At 46.7% G+C, this 12,275-nt stretch overlaps 1 protein-coding gene across 3 annotated transcripts in view; it reads right to left on the bottom strand.

Moving 5' to 3' along the window:
- Nucleotides 1-12,275, bottom strand: part of GRIN2A (glutamate ionotropic receptor NMDA type subunit 2A) — a 335,998-nt gene that overhangs the window by 55,757 nt on the left and 267,966 nt on the right. For all 3 annotated transcript variants that reach the window (XM_054693848.1, XM_054693846.1, XM_054693847.1), the window contains 2 exons: nucleotides 10,555-10,680; nucleotides 6,432-6,661 (listed from right to left, as the gene is read on the bottom strand). In XM_054693848.1, the coding sequence (XP_054549823.1) occupies nucleotides 6,432-6,661; nucleotides 10,555-10,680 (356 nt within the window). The remainder of the gene's footprint in view (nucleotides 1-6,431; nucleotides 6,662-10,554; nucleotides 10,681-12,275) is intronic.

The following is a 12,275-nucleotide window of genomic DNA, read 5'->3' as shown; positions in this document are numbered from 1 at the left end:
CAACCCAACCAAATGAGGCAAGAACTTTACAAATGTTGCCTCATTTAATCCTCACAACAGCTCACCTAAGAGGCTCCATTCTACAGGTGAGGACACTGAGACTCGGAGAGGTGATGCAACCTACTCAAGAGGATGGCCTGGGACTCATACTCAGATATGCCTGTCCACAAGCCAATGTGAACTCTCATTCCTCAGAGACCATTGCTAGTGACCCCTCCTCTTTCAGAGGGGAGGACCGTGAGACCCAGACAGGGCAAGTCCAGGGCGACACCAGAATCAGTAGGAAACTTCTCCTAGCCCCGAGGCCGGCATGTCTTTCATGGAACCGAGACCTGCCAAAGACAGCATCCACATTTACCCAAGAGCCAGGCTGACCAGAAACATTAGTCTTTTCTCCAGACTCACACCTCATTTCACTGTTAATTAAAATTTCTAGTTGAAAATCATTTTCCCTAAATTAGGCGTGCTGCTGCCTGGTAAGCAGTCACAACTGGATTTGGGGGAGGTGGCCTTACACTGTCCAAATGAGCTCCTCCTGCTGGGCGCCCTGTGCTGGAGTGTGTGCTTGAACAGCAAAACGCTTTGTGCTCACCCCAGCAAGCAGTGTTTCAACTAATCCCCAGGAGAGGCGGCGGACCAGCCCGGGCTCTCTTGCAAGGCAGCTGCCTGCTCTGAGGCCAGAGGCACGAGCGCTGTTGTTCATAAATCTAGTTGTTGTAGCAGCCGTTCCCAATCTCCAGAGGCCTCGGGAGATGGCCTATTTGACTAAACGCCTTCCACTTCACTCCCCATCTGTTGCAGCGGAGCCTTATCGCTCTCCCAGGTCCCTTCCTTCCTGCCCCGGGTTTGCACAGTGACAGAGACAGATCTTCAGTCTCGGTGATGAATCTCCACGCTCCCTGGCCCTGACTGTTCCATCACCCACACGGAATTCAACCGGGCGCCAAGATCTAGGAACCCTTCCCGCTAGACGAAGGGCTGTCAAACTTTTTGAAAGCATGACTCACAATGCGTTTTCCATCTCCTCCCCGTACATACACACACACAAATCTGCACAGTGCTATTTCTTTGTGTGACATACTCTGATGTTCTAGTGTCTTAATGGTCACAAACCTTAAATTAATTGCATGGCTTGCTAACGAGTCACAACCTACAGTGCACAAAACGGTTAGGGGGAGTGAGGCTCGGCTCCTGATGCAGGGCCTGGCTTCCAGGACACACTCTGTTTCTTACAGGAATGATGGCTGCTGCAACTGTCTTCCCAAGAGTTGCGTGCACAAGCAGAGAGAAACAAATGAGAGCTTTCACAAAGGAATGGGGGTGCAGAAGTGCCCAGTTTCAGCGAGACCACAGCACAATGTAATCACGGTGCCCAGGGTCCGCAGGTCTCCAGGGCCTCTCTTTAAGGCTGCGCCATGCCCCCAACCACACCCCTCCCACCCCATTCATGTTAGCTGGATTCACCTGGCCTTGGCCTTAGGCACAAATTTTCACCTGCCCCTTAGGAACCAAATACTTGGGGGAAGCCCCTTATGTTCTCTCAGTCTCAGTTTCTCCTTCAATAAAATGGTGTTGCTCTTGCAATTAATCATACGGTGCTTGAAAGAATGCTAGGCATCCTGTAATGCCTTATATACATTCCCTCCTCACATTTGTTACCCAGCGCGACTTTGGTCAAATAATAGAGTCAACCTCTCTCTGATTTGGAGAACAGAAGAGGATTACAGTCTAATATTCTGCTCTGCATTTTCCCATTCCATCTGTAAACAGGCCTGAAAGTCACCCAAATTCACAGAGCAAATGGTGAAGCCCAAATGCAGCCATTCACCAGGACAGCTCTGCTCCACTGACAAATAAAAAACTACTCATTTAATAAAATATGTCTTCTGTGACTGTCAACAAGGGACATTTGGCAACTGAAGCCCCTACTTCTAGGGTCTTCTCCCATCAGTGAGCGCCTCATGCTTCCCGAAGTCAGCATTAAATAGGGGCGGCCCTAAATGGAGGCCCCCATTAGGTCAGTAAGTATGGGCGACTAGGACCACCCAGCAGTAGAAGCACAAACCCCAGAGACAGTACGATCCTATGAGAACACACTTGTGGGCTCGTCTACCAGGCCAAGTATCCACACTCTCTCCTCTGCTGTTCCCAAAGGCCAACTCAGCACAGTAGCACTTCAGACCCCAGCAGCGAGGCATGGGGCAATCAGGTGGTGATGATAATCAGGAGGAGCGGAGAAGGAGGATGGTGGTAAGGAGAGGGGAGCAACAGTGGACTGGGGAGTGGAGAGAAAGGGCAGAGGGAAGAGAGTGGAAGGAGCGTGAAATTAAAGCAAAATGGGTGGTTGGGCCTCCCCGGTGGCGCAGCAGTTGAGCGCTGGGTTGCGAAGCTGCCCACGGCCTCTGCAGCACCGGTTCGATTCCCCGGCTGCTCCCCGGCCACCTGAGGAGGGTCCCACATGGCGCGCAGACCTCTCCTGCCGCCCGCTGCTCCCCTCAGCAGTGTACTTCGGTCCTTCTGCCTGCTCTGCTCCCCGCTCTGGCTCTGGTGAATTCTCTCACCCTTCCGAACTTCTGACTGTACCCAGTGCTAAATAAATAAATAAATAAATAAATAAATAAATCTTTAAAAAAAAAAAAAAAAAGGCAAAATGGGTGGTTAAATTGGCCACAGATGCTAAGAGCACAAAAGAGAAAAAATCTTACAGAAGATAGAGAAAGAAAAATAAAAAAAACACATCTAAACTTTTCTCTGAGACTTGCTTTTGCAGACACAGCAGTGGCTGGAGGCTTATTGACTAGCCTTGAGGTGAGTCCAAAGGTCAGCCGGAGCCAGGAGACTGCTCACATGGGGGTTGGGGGGCTCCCAGAACTGAGGGACCCACCAACAGAAATTCAAAAGTCCAGGGATCTGGGGAAAAGCCTCTGCATACCCAATGAACTTCAGCCAAGCCCATGTTTCTTTGCCCCACCCCAGTTTTCAGCCAAAAAAATATATTAACTCCTTTGTTCTCCACTTTGGTGCCCCCCAAACCTATGTAATCTATTTCCTGTCCTAATGCAGGGGGCAGATTTAAGTTGATCTCCTGTCTTGTTGCCAGTTGATTCACAATGAAACTGCTTTCCCTTCTCACAACCTGCTGTCGTGGTTGTCAGCTCCTGTGCGCACTGTGCAGTGAGTCCATTGCTCAGTAACAACACTGACATGATACAATCCACAGTGTGCCAGGCAGTGTGAGGATGATTTGTCACCTCCCTATCAACCTTGCCCGAAAGGTATTAATATTCCCCCCTTTATTAGGAAGTTAAGCCTGGGGAGGCTGCCAAACCAAAGGCCACACACCCACTGTCTGATAAGGTCAGGACTGAACCCAGGTCCCTCAGGCCCCAAATACAATATTGCTCTTCCTGCCCCCCGGAGATGTTTTCCTGTACCAGACTGATTGTCAACATTTTGCAGAGTCTCCACCAACATTCCAGGTTATTTTTTTTTTTAATTAATTCCCAGGGGAGCATTTATCTATGAATTCAACTATTTATAATTTAAGTCCAGGCTCATCTGAGCACACCATGGGCTCCAAAGTTTCTTTTTTCACAGCAAGCCCTGGTACTGCGAATAACTTAGAAGTACTATAAACCTGAGTTGTTGCACGCATACCCATGATTTTTTTTTTAAAGAGTGAAAGAAAAAACACTGGTGTATACAGAATCAAAATAAATTGATTCAATATAGATTTTTATCTTGCAAAGCTTTTTGGTATATCTGCTATTAATCTTGTGGGAGCATTTAGCTTATTTACTCCAAGAATTTTCTTGTTTATCTAATTGTATCAAACATTTAATTAAAAGAGCTATCTGCTTGCAGCTAATGCTCTGAGCTCGGAAACAGAGCTGAGTCTCATGAGGGTCTTGGATCTGTTACGAGGTGTTTCCAAGTCAGAGAAGGTCAGTCAAATTATTAGTGGCTCTAATTAGTTTTCCCACAAGCGATCCTGCTATTCAAACCCAAAACTACGTAGCAAGGGTTTATTTTCTCCCCTAGCCGCTGAAAATAGCAATGCAAAGCAAGATACACTGCTAACTACTTTCTGGAAAAATCATCCAGCCCAGGACTTGGCTGCCCACTGCCCCACTGTCCCTCCCACTGCTTCCTCTCAGACCTGGGCTTTGCGCCTGAATGTGATGGCATCACCGACAAACGGTGCTTTGTGTCTGCAGAGGATTTTCGAGGCTACAAGGCACTTTTATTTCTGCAGTCTCCTTCCAGCCTCACGACAGCTATGATTGCCAACATGCAGAGAGGACTAAGGAGGCAGGGAGGGTTAGGTGACTACAAAGCATCACACAGGTATTAAGTGGCAAAGAGGAAACAGGAACCCAACTTGGCCCACTATGCACCCACTAAGAGCAGCGCTTTATCTGCTGCTTACAGCTGCCCCATGGCTTAGGTGGGGGTCTGCCAGAAGCCAGCCCTGGCCAAGGAATTGGGGGAACATGATTTATTAAGGAAGGGCTCCAGGAGGAACAGAAAGGAGGGCAGGGAATGGAGGAAGCTAAAGGTGTGATTTCAGGCAAGGTCTCGACCTCACTGAGACCCTACGAGGGGCCCTGCAGGGCACACAATGCCTCCGCCTCTGCTGTGCTGAGAGGTGATGGGGCGGCTGGGCTGTGCTCACACCATTAGCTCCGGCTGCGGGGACTGAAAACATGTGGGAACTTAAACTTCTGGGCATTCACTGCCCCATGCCCAGAGGTAACCACCCTCTGTGAATCCCTCATGAGCCTCTGCCAGCAAATGATGGGCCGGGGACACAGAGCTGGAGTAGGGGGCCCAGCAGATACAGGTGGAGTAGCTACAGTGTCCCCCACACTGTGCATTTCGGTGTACAATCAGGGGGGCTCCCAAGTGCCAGGTAACATGCTCACACCCTCCCCTGACAGTTCCTTCCCCCAAATCCATGTCAATCTCAGCAGCCATCTCCTCTACAACACTTACTCCTGCCTGGAATTTTCTTCTCCATCTGCTGTGTGTTTATTTCTTCCTCCTAGCATTTCAGTTTCAGGGCAGCGCAAGCTCAGGCTGCCAGGCTCGCCACAGTGGCCAGAACAACCTCTCCAAGACTTAAGACCTGAAAGTCGAGGAGGACCAGCCATGAGAATAACTGAGGGAAGAATGTGCTGGAAGGGGGCAGGGCACTGCAGCTAAGTAAACTTGGAGGGTTCAAGGAACAGAAAGGGCTTTCATGGGAAAGAGGAGGGACACGTGGGGTGAACTGGGGGTCCCGCGGTGCACAGAGTGGCATTTGCTCAAGCTATAGGGAGAAGGCATCAGTGACCCGCCCCCCACAGGGGTGATGGCCCTGTTGTGGGGGTGACTCCCCAAACCCCATGGTCTCCTCGGTGTCAGTCCTCTCTGACATCTTTCAAACACAGCACATGTCATGGAGAAACTGTTATGGCTTTTCACAGCCTGATTTTCCATTCAGCAGTGTTGATGAATGCCAAAAGGATAGATGTAGGCTTATGTCAACAAGATGCGAAGTGCAACTTTCTAAAGAGAGACAAATTAGCCATACAAAACCTGTGCTGCGCTGCAAATCGGACGCTGCTGAGCTTAGCAAGTCAGGACGTCAAATCTCCATAAGAGGCTGCACCCAATCTACCGCCTTTCTTCCTCTACGTGCTGTTCTGAATAGACACTCACACCCCACAACTCGTGTCCCATTTCAGGGGGGAACGGAGAGAGCAGGTGTTATTACTTCCCTGCCGTTTACTGATGTGGGAAGCGCAGCCCCCCAAACAAGAAGCTCAGATCATCTGAGTAACACGAACCGGGGAGAAATGTAAAATCTCTCTGCTCCACTTGTTTTGGGGAGTTGGGTTGGGAGTGTTGATGATGGGGCTACAGTGTACAAAGGAGCCGTCAGCTTGTCTCCAGCAGAGCTTAGAGATACCAGCTCATGGCACGGAAGGGGAGCCAAGGCCACAGTATTTAAGAGACTCATCAGGGTCACAGGACTAGGAGGGAACTATAGCCTAGAGCACCCAAGTTTCTCCTCCCCAACAATGATCTTCCTCAACATCACATTCTCCCTGAAAGGTCAAGTTTCAGGCTAAGCTACAACATGCCCTTGAGTCAAGGGACGTGGCAAGCAACATCGGCAGATCATAGAAATCTGAGGAATGACCACCTGGGGAAACCAGACTTGCAAATTCGATCTGTAATCCTTTAGCTCTCACAGAGTTAACCTCAAGTTTTTCTTCCTGAAATGTTTAGAAATATGCCAATTTCACTTAAGAAAAAAAAAAAAATCCTCCGGCTTTTTGATGGAGAGATGGAGGGTTTGGACAAACAGTCTGAAATCTCTCCCTTCCAAAGGGAGAACGTTCAAGGTCAACCCCCAGGCACAGGTGAGAATAAGGTGACCTTACCTTCTTGTCACTGAGGCCAGTCACTTGGTCCACAAATTCCTCCTGGATCATGAAGGCAGCCAGGTTGGCCGTGTAGCTGGCCAGGAAGATGACGGCGAAGAAGGCCCACACGGACACCATGATCTTGCTGGTAGTCCCTTTGGGGTTCTGGACGGGCACGGAGTTGTTGAACACCAGGCCCCAGAGGAGCCATATCGCTTTCCCAATCGTGAAAGAAGGCCCATGCGGTGCTGCAAACGACAGAAGGGACATTCTCAGCGCTTCCTCAAAACCGGGCCAGGACCTGGCGACATCTGCGTGTTGGTGAGCATTTGCTAGCTCCAGGGTGCCCAGCGGCGATGCTGATGGTTCCAGAAGGTGGATTATGTCATGGCTGTCACCTTCGTTGCCCCAGAACCATCACCACAGTTAGTCCAATTGTTAGGGGGAAAAGGCTGTCCTAAAGCTAATTCCATACAGGCTTTGTGGACTCCACCCCCACCCCAGGCCAAAGCCAAAGACACTGGGAACTCCAAATCCCATCACCACTGAAGGGAAGGTGGCTGGGACCTGAGGGTGGGGTTAAGCAGCCAGGTGTGGTATAAAGCCAGACACGTGGGCTTTGGGGGGGGGGGTTCCCTTTTTTGGCTCTCCGCCAGCTTGCAGTGCTTGGCCAGCTCTCGGAGTGCCTTTGGGTTTCCAGGTTGGCAGATCAGGTAGGACGCATTAAAGACTTTATTTCCCTATTTTCTCCCTGAGTTGTACATTTCCTTAATTCCCTTTCCCTTGTAAATAAACCTTTTATTAACCTTTTGTGTGTGCCTGTAGTGGAGTATTAATAAGTCCCTTTTAAGCGTGCGGGTGAGGACCCCATAGCTAGGCAACCCGTTTTATATCGGGGTTGCTCCATAACAGTTTTCCTTTAAAAATTAGCATTCTACTCATATTTCTATCTAGCTGCATTATGTGTGTGTGCCACTTTTTTTAAAAGAAAAAAATGAGAGAAAGGAGGAGAAAATAGTTATGCAAAATGTGGGTTTGAATGAGAGGTAGTGTTATGACCTGTTTTAAATTTGGATTTGATTTCTATTTGGTGGAACCAATCTCCTTAATAAATGTAAAGAGAGCCTTACAAGAGCGTGTGCGTGGGTGTTTCGGTATCCCTTGGCCATGCAATCAGAGAGGAACCAGGCAGCTCCACAGGGCGGATGTTTGGTATTCTGATCCGATGGTCCCTAGCAATTGCTCCTGTTAAAACTCAGATGGAGAATCTGCACAATATAGGAATTAAACTCAACTAACACCCTCTCCAACTGGAGACATTTAAAAAGGAACAACAGAGCTTAATTCTTCCGACGCATCACAGATGGAAGACTTTTGGTTGCAGGGTCACGGAAAATGCATAGCACTTTTTCTCCCTCTGTGTATCCTCGCCAGAGCTGTGTGTCCCTTTGAAGGGTCTTAAATGTTCCTTGCAATATACTTCACTAAGGAGGTAGAGCAACATGCCCGAATCACTGAGGTGGGGAATACGCGGACTGTAAAATGCACACAGTGGGGCCCTCAAGCCCTTTTGGCACAAGGGGAAAAAAATCAATGAATGCCCTCATTTCATGGGGAAAAAGGTCTTCCTTATCAGAAGGTTAATTTTCATGTCATTTAAGTAAATGAAGATATGAAAAAATGATCTACTCAGAGTTCAATTGGCAAGGCAAGCAGAGTGGGCAATAAATAAAGTGGCACCAGTGAATTTAGATTGATGGAAGTTAAGGAGGTTCTGGGCAGGCAGCCTAGGAGAGGGAAGCTCTGCATGCTGGAGGCCAAGCGCAGGCTCAGCAGCGCTTCGAACATCCATATGCAACACATTAGGGGGAGGCAATTAATTCTATTATTCTCCATCTCCATTTCTCCTGTTCCTCTTTGGCTAGTTTTATAATCTTCTGGGCTTATTCCCAAGAGCGGAGAACTCTTCGGAAACAACAGTCAATCCAGTTAACTTCATGAACGACTTAATTTTATTAGAGATGCATGTTGATCAGAAGCGACAGCGATGTGGGAATCAGAAACAGGCAGTTGCAAGGGATCTGTCCGAGGCTTGTGGGAATTCTTGATTCGTGAATACTGTTACTAGGGCCATATACTTTTCCCTCTGAAGTGCAGTGAGATGTAACTGAAAACCCTTCTGTGTAAAGAAACAAGTAGCTGTCATTTCCTGAGAGCTTCCATATGGAGATGAGCAGGAAATGAAAAGCCTGCAGGTCTTGGAAGGGCTCAGTGGGCCCGCTGGGTTCCTTTCTTCACAGAGGTCTTCCAGATGTGCTTCAGCCAAGGAAGTCATCGTACACGACGGGCTTTTCACAGGGTGTTAGCCTCCAAAATAGACCTCACTTATCTTGATCTCCATGACCCCATCCCAGTCTAAAATTGTAACCCTTGCCCTTGGGAAACTTGAACGTATTCCTAACTCGTCTCTCTCCTCCCCCTACTGCCCGTTCTTCCCTTATCTTGATGGGTAACCCCACCGACCTTTCCACAGGGTCCATGTCTCCTCACCCCTTCCTTTCACGCTATTTTGAAAAAAAGCTCAAATGCAACACTCTATTCCTCTAACTTTATCATATCATTGTCCATCCCACGCGTGACTTTTCTGCTTCCTGAGCAAGACAGCAGCCTTTCCAAGGCCTTTGCACTTGCTGTTCCCTCTGCCTGGAATGCTTTCCCCTATCTCCCACCTGCCTGGATCCTCCTTACCCTTCAGGTCTCAGCTCAAATATCCTCTCTTCTGAGAGTCCTCCCTTGTGTGACCATCCTATCTCAAGGAATACCCCCACCCATTCGTGTTCTCCTTTTCCCCTTCTACTTGAGATTTAGTGCAGTCTGTGATTATTAATTTGTGTGTTTACATATTGTCTTCACAGCTAAATTTTCAGCTCCGCAAGGGCCAGGAAGTCTCTAGCTGATAACCACGTTATTGCCTTCACCAATACAGTGCTTGGCACATAGTACCTGCTCAATAAACACCTGTCAGATATATGTGTGAATTCGCAAGCAGCTCAAGGTCTGACTATGTAACACAAGGACTGACTCTGCTGCACTATGATCACTCACAAAAAGTTGTCTCAGACTTCACTCTCGGAGGTTCCCTGCTCCCTCCTGATTAGGTCTGCCACCCTTTTCATGAAGGCTGATGATTCTCCCACTTAAGTGCAACATGATTATTTATGACAGTTTGACCATGGTTGGTTGATTGAAGAGGGTTTATGTAGTAATCACTACTCTTCGATGGTTAAGACGAAGTGGGAGGGTTGCAATCAAACTAAGTTCCTAACAAATCCCCATGATCTGCTGACTGTTTCTGATATTAAGTCTTCCAGTTGAACAGCATATGTAGCAAATTAAGCCTTGTCTTTGAATGACAATGCCTTGAAGATCCATTGTCTGCCACCATCTCAAGTCATTCCCCAGGAAGAGATTCAGTCTTGGCACCCTTTTGATTCCATCCACTTAGAATGTGTCAACGTGTGTTGAGGAAAATGCACTCAAAATGATGTAATGTGTTTATGCACGAACCCTGGCTTGTGTGGGAGCCTCTTAATGAGTTATAGCCAATGAATGCCTCCCTATTCAATTTTCTGTCTACTGATTGCCACTTTATCAAGTACAGTGCACTAAGGTCAGACATTGTCAAGAGAAAAATATAACTATTTGGGGGAAAATACTGCTTTATATTTATTGTCAAGTAAATGAAGTATGATTTAGTGGCTTGGAGAGTTCTCAAACTAGATTTTAGGAAGGCATTTTCTTTGCATAAACTGAAGTTGAGATTCATTACAATTTTAACATTTCTTTTGACACACTTTTTCAAAATTGTCAGAAAAACTTCTTCAAATCTCAATCAGCAGTTTTCACCTGACTATCATCACCATTCTAACAAGATTAAGATATTTCACTGTACTTGATCCCTTTTTTCAGCTGCAGTGAATAATCCATACCTGTATGGCATTACAAGTGACAGCAATGACCTAGCGCCATTCACGTGGTAGACTAGCGAGGCGATATAGGATGGTTGTTCTAAATGAGAAATCTTCATCAAAAGAAATTAAATAGCATCAACTTTGAATCATGCAGAAGGAGGAGGCCTCACCTTTCCCTTTGGCTAAGTTTCTGTTGTAGCCCACGGGACTGAAGTACTCAAAGACAAAAACAGCAATGGCTGAGACAATGAGCAGCATCACGAACATCATCACCCAGACGGAGGCGCTGAACGGTTCTGCAGGCAAACAGACCAGATGACGGGAAAGGGTCAGTTAGTTCCTCCTCACAGTCAGGGCTAGCAGGAAGCCCAGAGGTCCAACTGCCAGCTCACCGAGAAACTTTTCCTAATGTGAATCTGATCTTTCTAAAGAAGCTATCTTGTTCCTTCATATTTTTAAGTTATTCCTTAGTCTACAAATATTTGAGGCACTTGATACAACTGCATGTAACAGGATAAAAATAGAGAAAGACCACATGACACTTTACAAATCAGGTCAGGGAAAATAAAAAACAAAATAGAATGGTAAGATCAAGGGAGAAAACTGAATGCAAACAAAGAGGCTACCACCAGACTCCTACAAATCAGCATGGGTTTTATTTTCATTTTTACTTTCTGGATCATAAAATTGAGGAGTTGACAAGAATATCAGGAGGACCACAGCCTGCCACGACTATGACCACACTCTCCATTTCACCTTCTGCCCAGACAGAGCAGATCTCTATAATTTAAAAAGCTTAGAAAAAAGGAACCCTTGTGCACTGTTGGTGGGAACGTAGACTGGTCCAGGCCCTATGGAAAGCCAGATACTCAAAATATTAAAAATAGATCTACCAGGGCCTCCCCGGTGGCGCAGCAGTTAAGCGCTGGGTTGTGAAGCTGCCCGCAGCCTCTGCAGCACCAGTTTGATCCCCGGCCGCTGGGTGAGGGTCCCACATGGCGCGGCAGACCTCTCCTGCAGCCCGCTGTTCCCCTCAGCAGTGTTTTTAGTCATCTGCTTGTTCTGCTCCCCACTCTGTCTCTGGTGAATCCTCTCATCCTCCCGTGCCTCTGGCCTGTACCCCAGTTCTTGTATAAAAGTAAATAAATCTTTTAAAAAAGGTATGAATTAGTAGGCATCAGGGTAGTAATGGGTATATAGTAATTTCCTCTGAAAGCTGTTTTCATCAGTTATTTTTATGTAACTTAGGCAATAGGTGGATGTCTCAGCAGGGTAGCCAGGTCACAAGGTGCTAAATCCTAGAACCTCCACATTCCAAGAGTTGGAGCAGTTACTTCTAGAATATTAAGGGATATTAGGTAAAATAAATGAACATTTCTATTCAACATAATTTAGAATATAAAAATGAGTTGGATGGAGTCATTTTATTCGTGTATGACATAGTTTTGCTAGGCTTTCAACAGAGATTGAAATTTTATAAATGAATGCATCTCCATCTAATGCATTATTCCAAAGAACCTGCCATTGGACACCAATGAACTCATAATCCTTTTCATCATAAGCAAACATTTTCTAAAGACAAAATATAAGAAGCCCAATACTTATTGAATAGAAGACATTTTATTTTCTAAATTACTTTTCTGACGAAGCTAGTAATAATCATAAGGAACTAGGTCTACAGCAGGCCACCTTCTTTTTAAATTCTGTCCCCACCTAACACAGCTAGAGGTCATCACAAATTCCAACGTAATGAGCTAACATATAACAAGAAATTTTCATGTCTGAAATTTTAACTATAGTGTATAATGAAAAAACTGGAAGTGATGCTTTTTGGTGCAGAATTGATAATGCAAATATGCCAAAAAGCAACTGGTAGCAACACAACTTACTT

The sequence above is a fragment of the Talpa occidentalis genome, unplaced genomic scaffold (genome assembly GCF_014898055.3).
Source record: "Talpa occidentalis isolate TD23 unplaced genomic scaffold, MPIMG_talOcc4v2.1 talOcc4.12, whole genome shotgun sequence".
NCBI classification, from domain to species: Eukaryota; Metazoa; Chordata; class Mammalia; order Eulipotyphla; family Talpidae; genus Talpa; species Talpa occidentalis.
The sequence above is the reverse complement of the archived record's forward strand: the minus strand, read 5'-3'. Positions and strand labels throughout refer to the sequence as shown.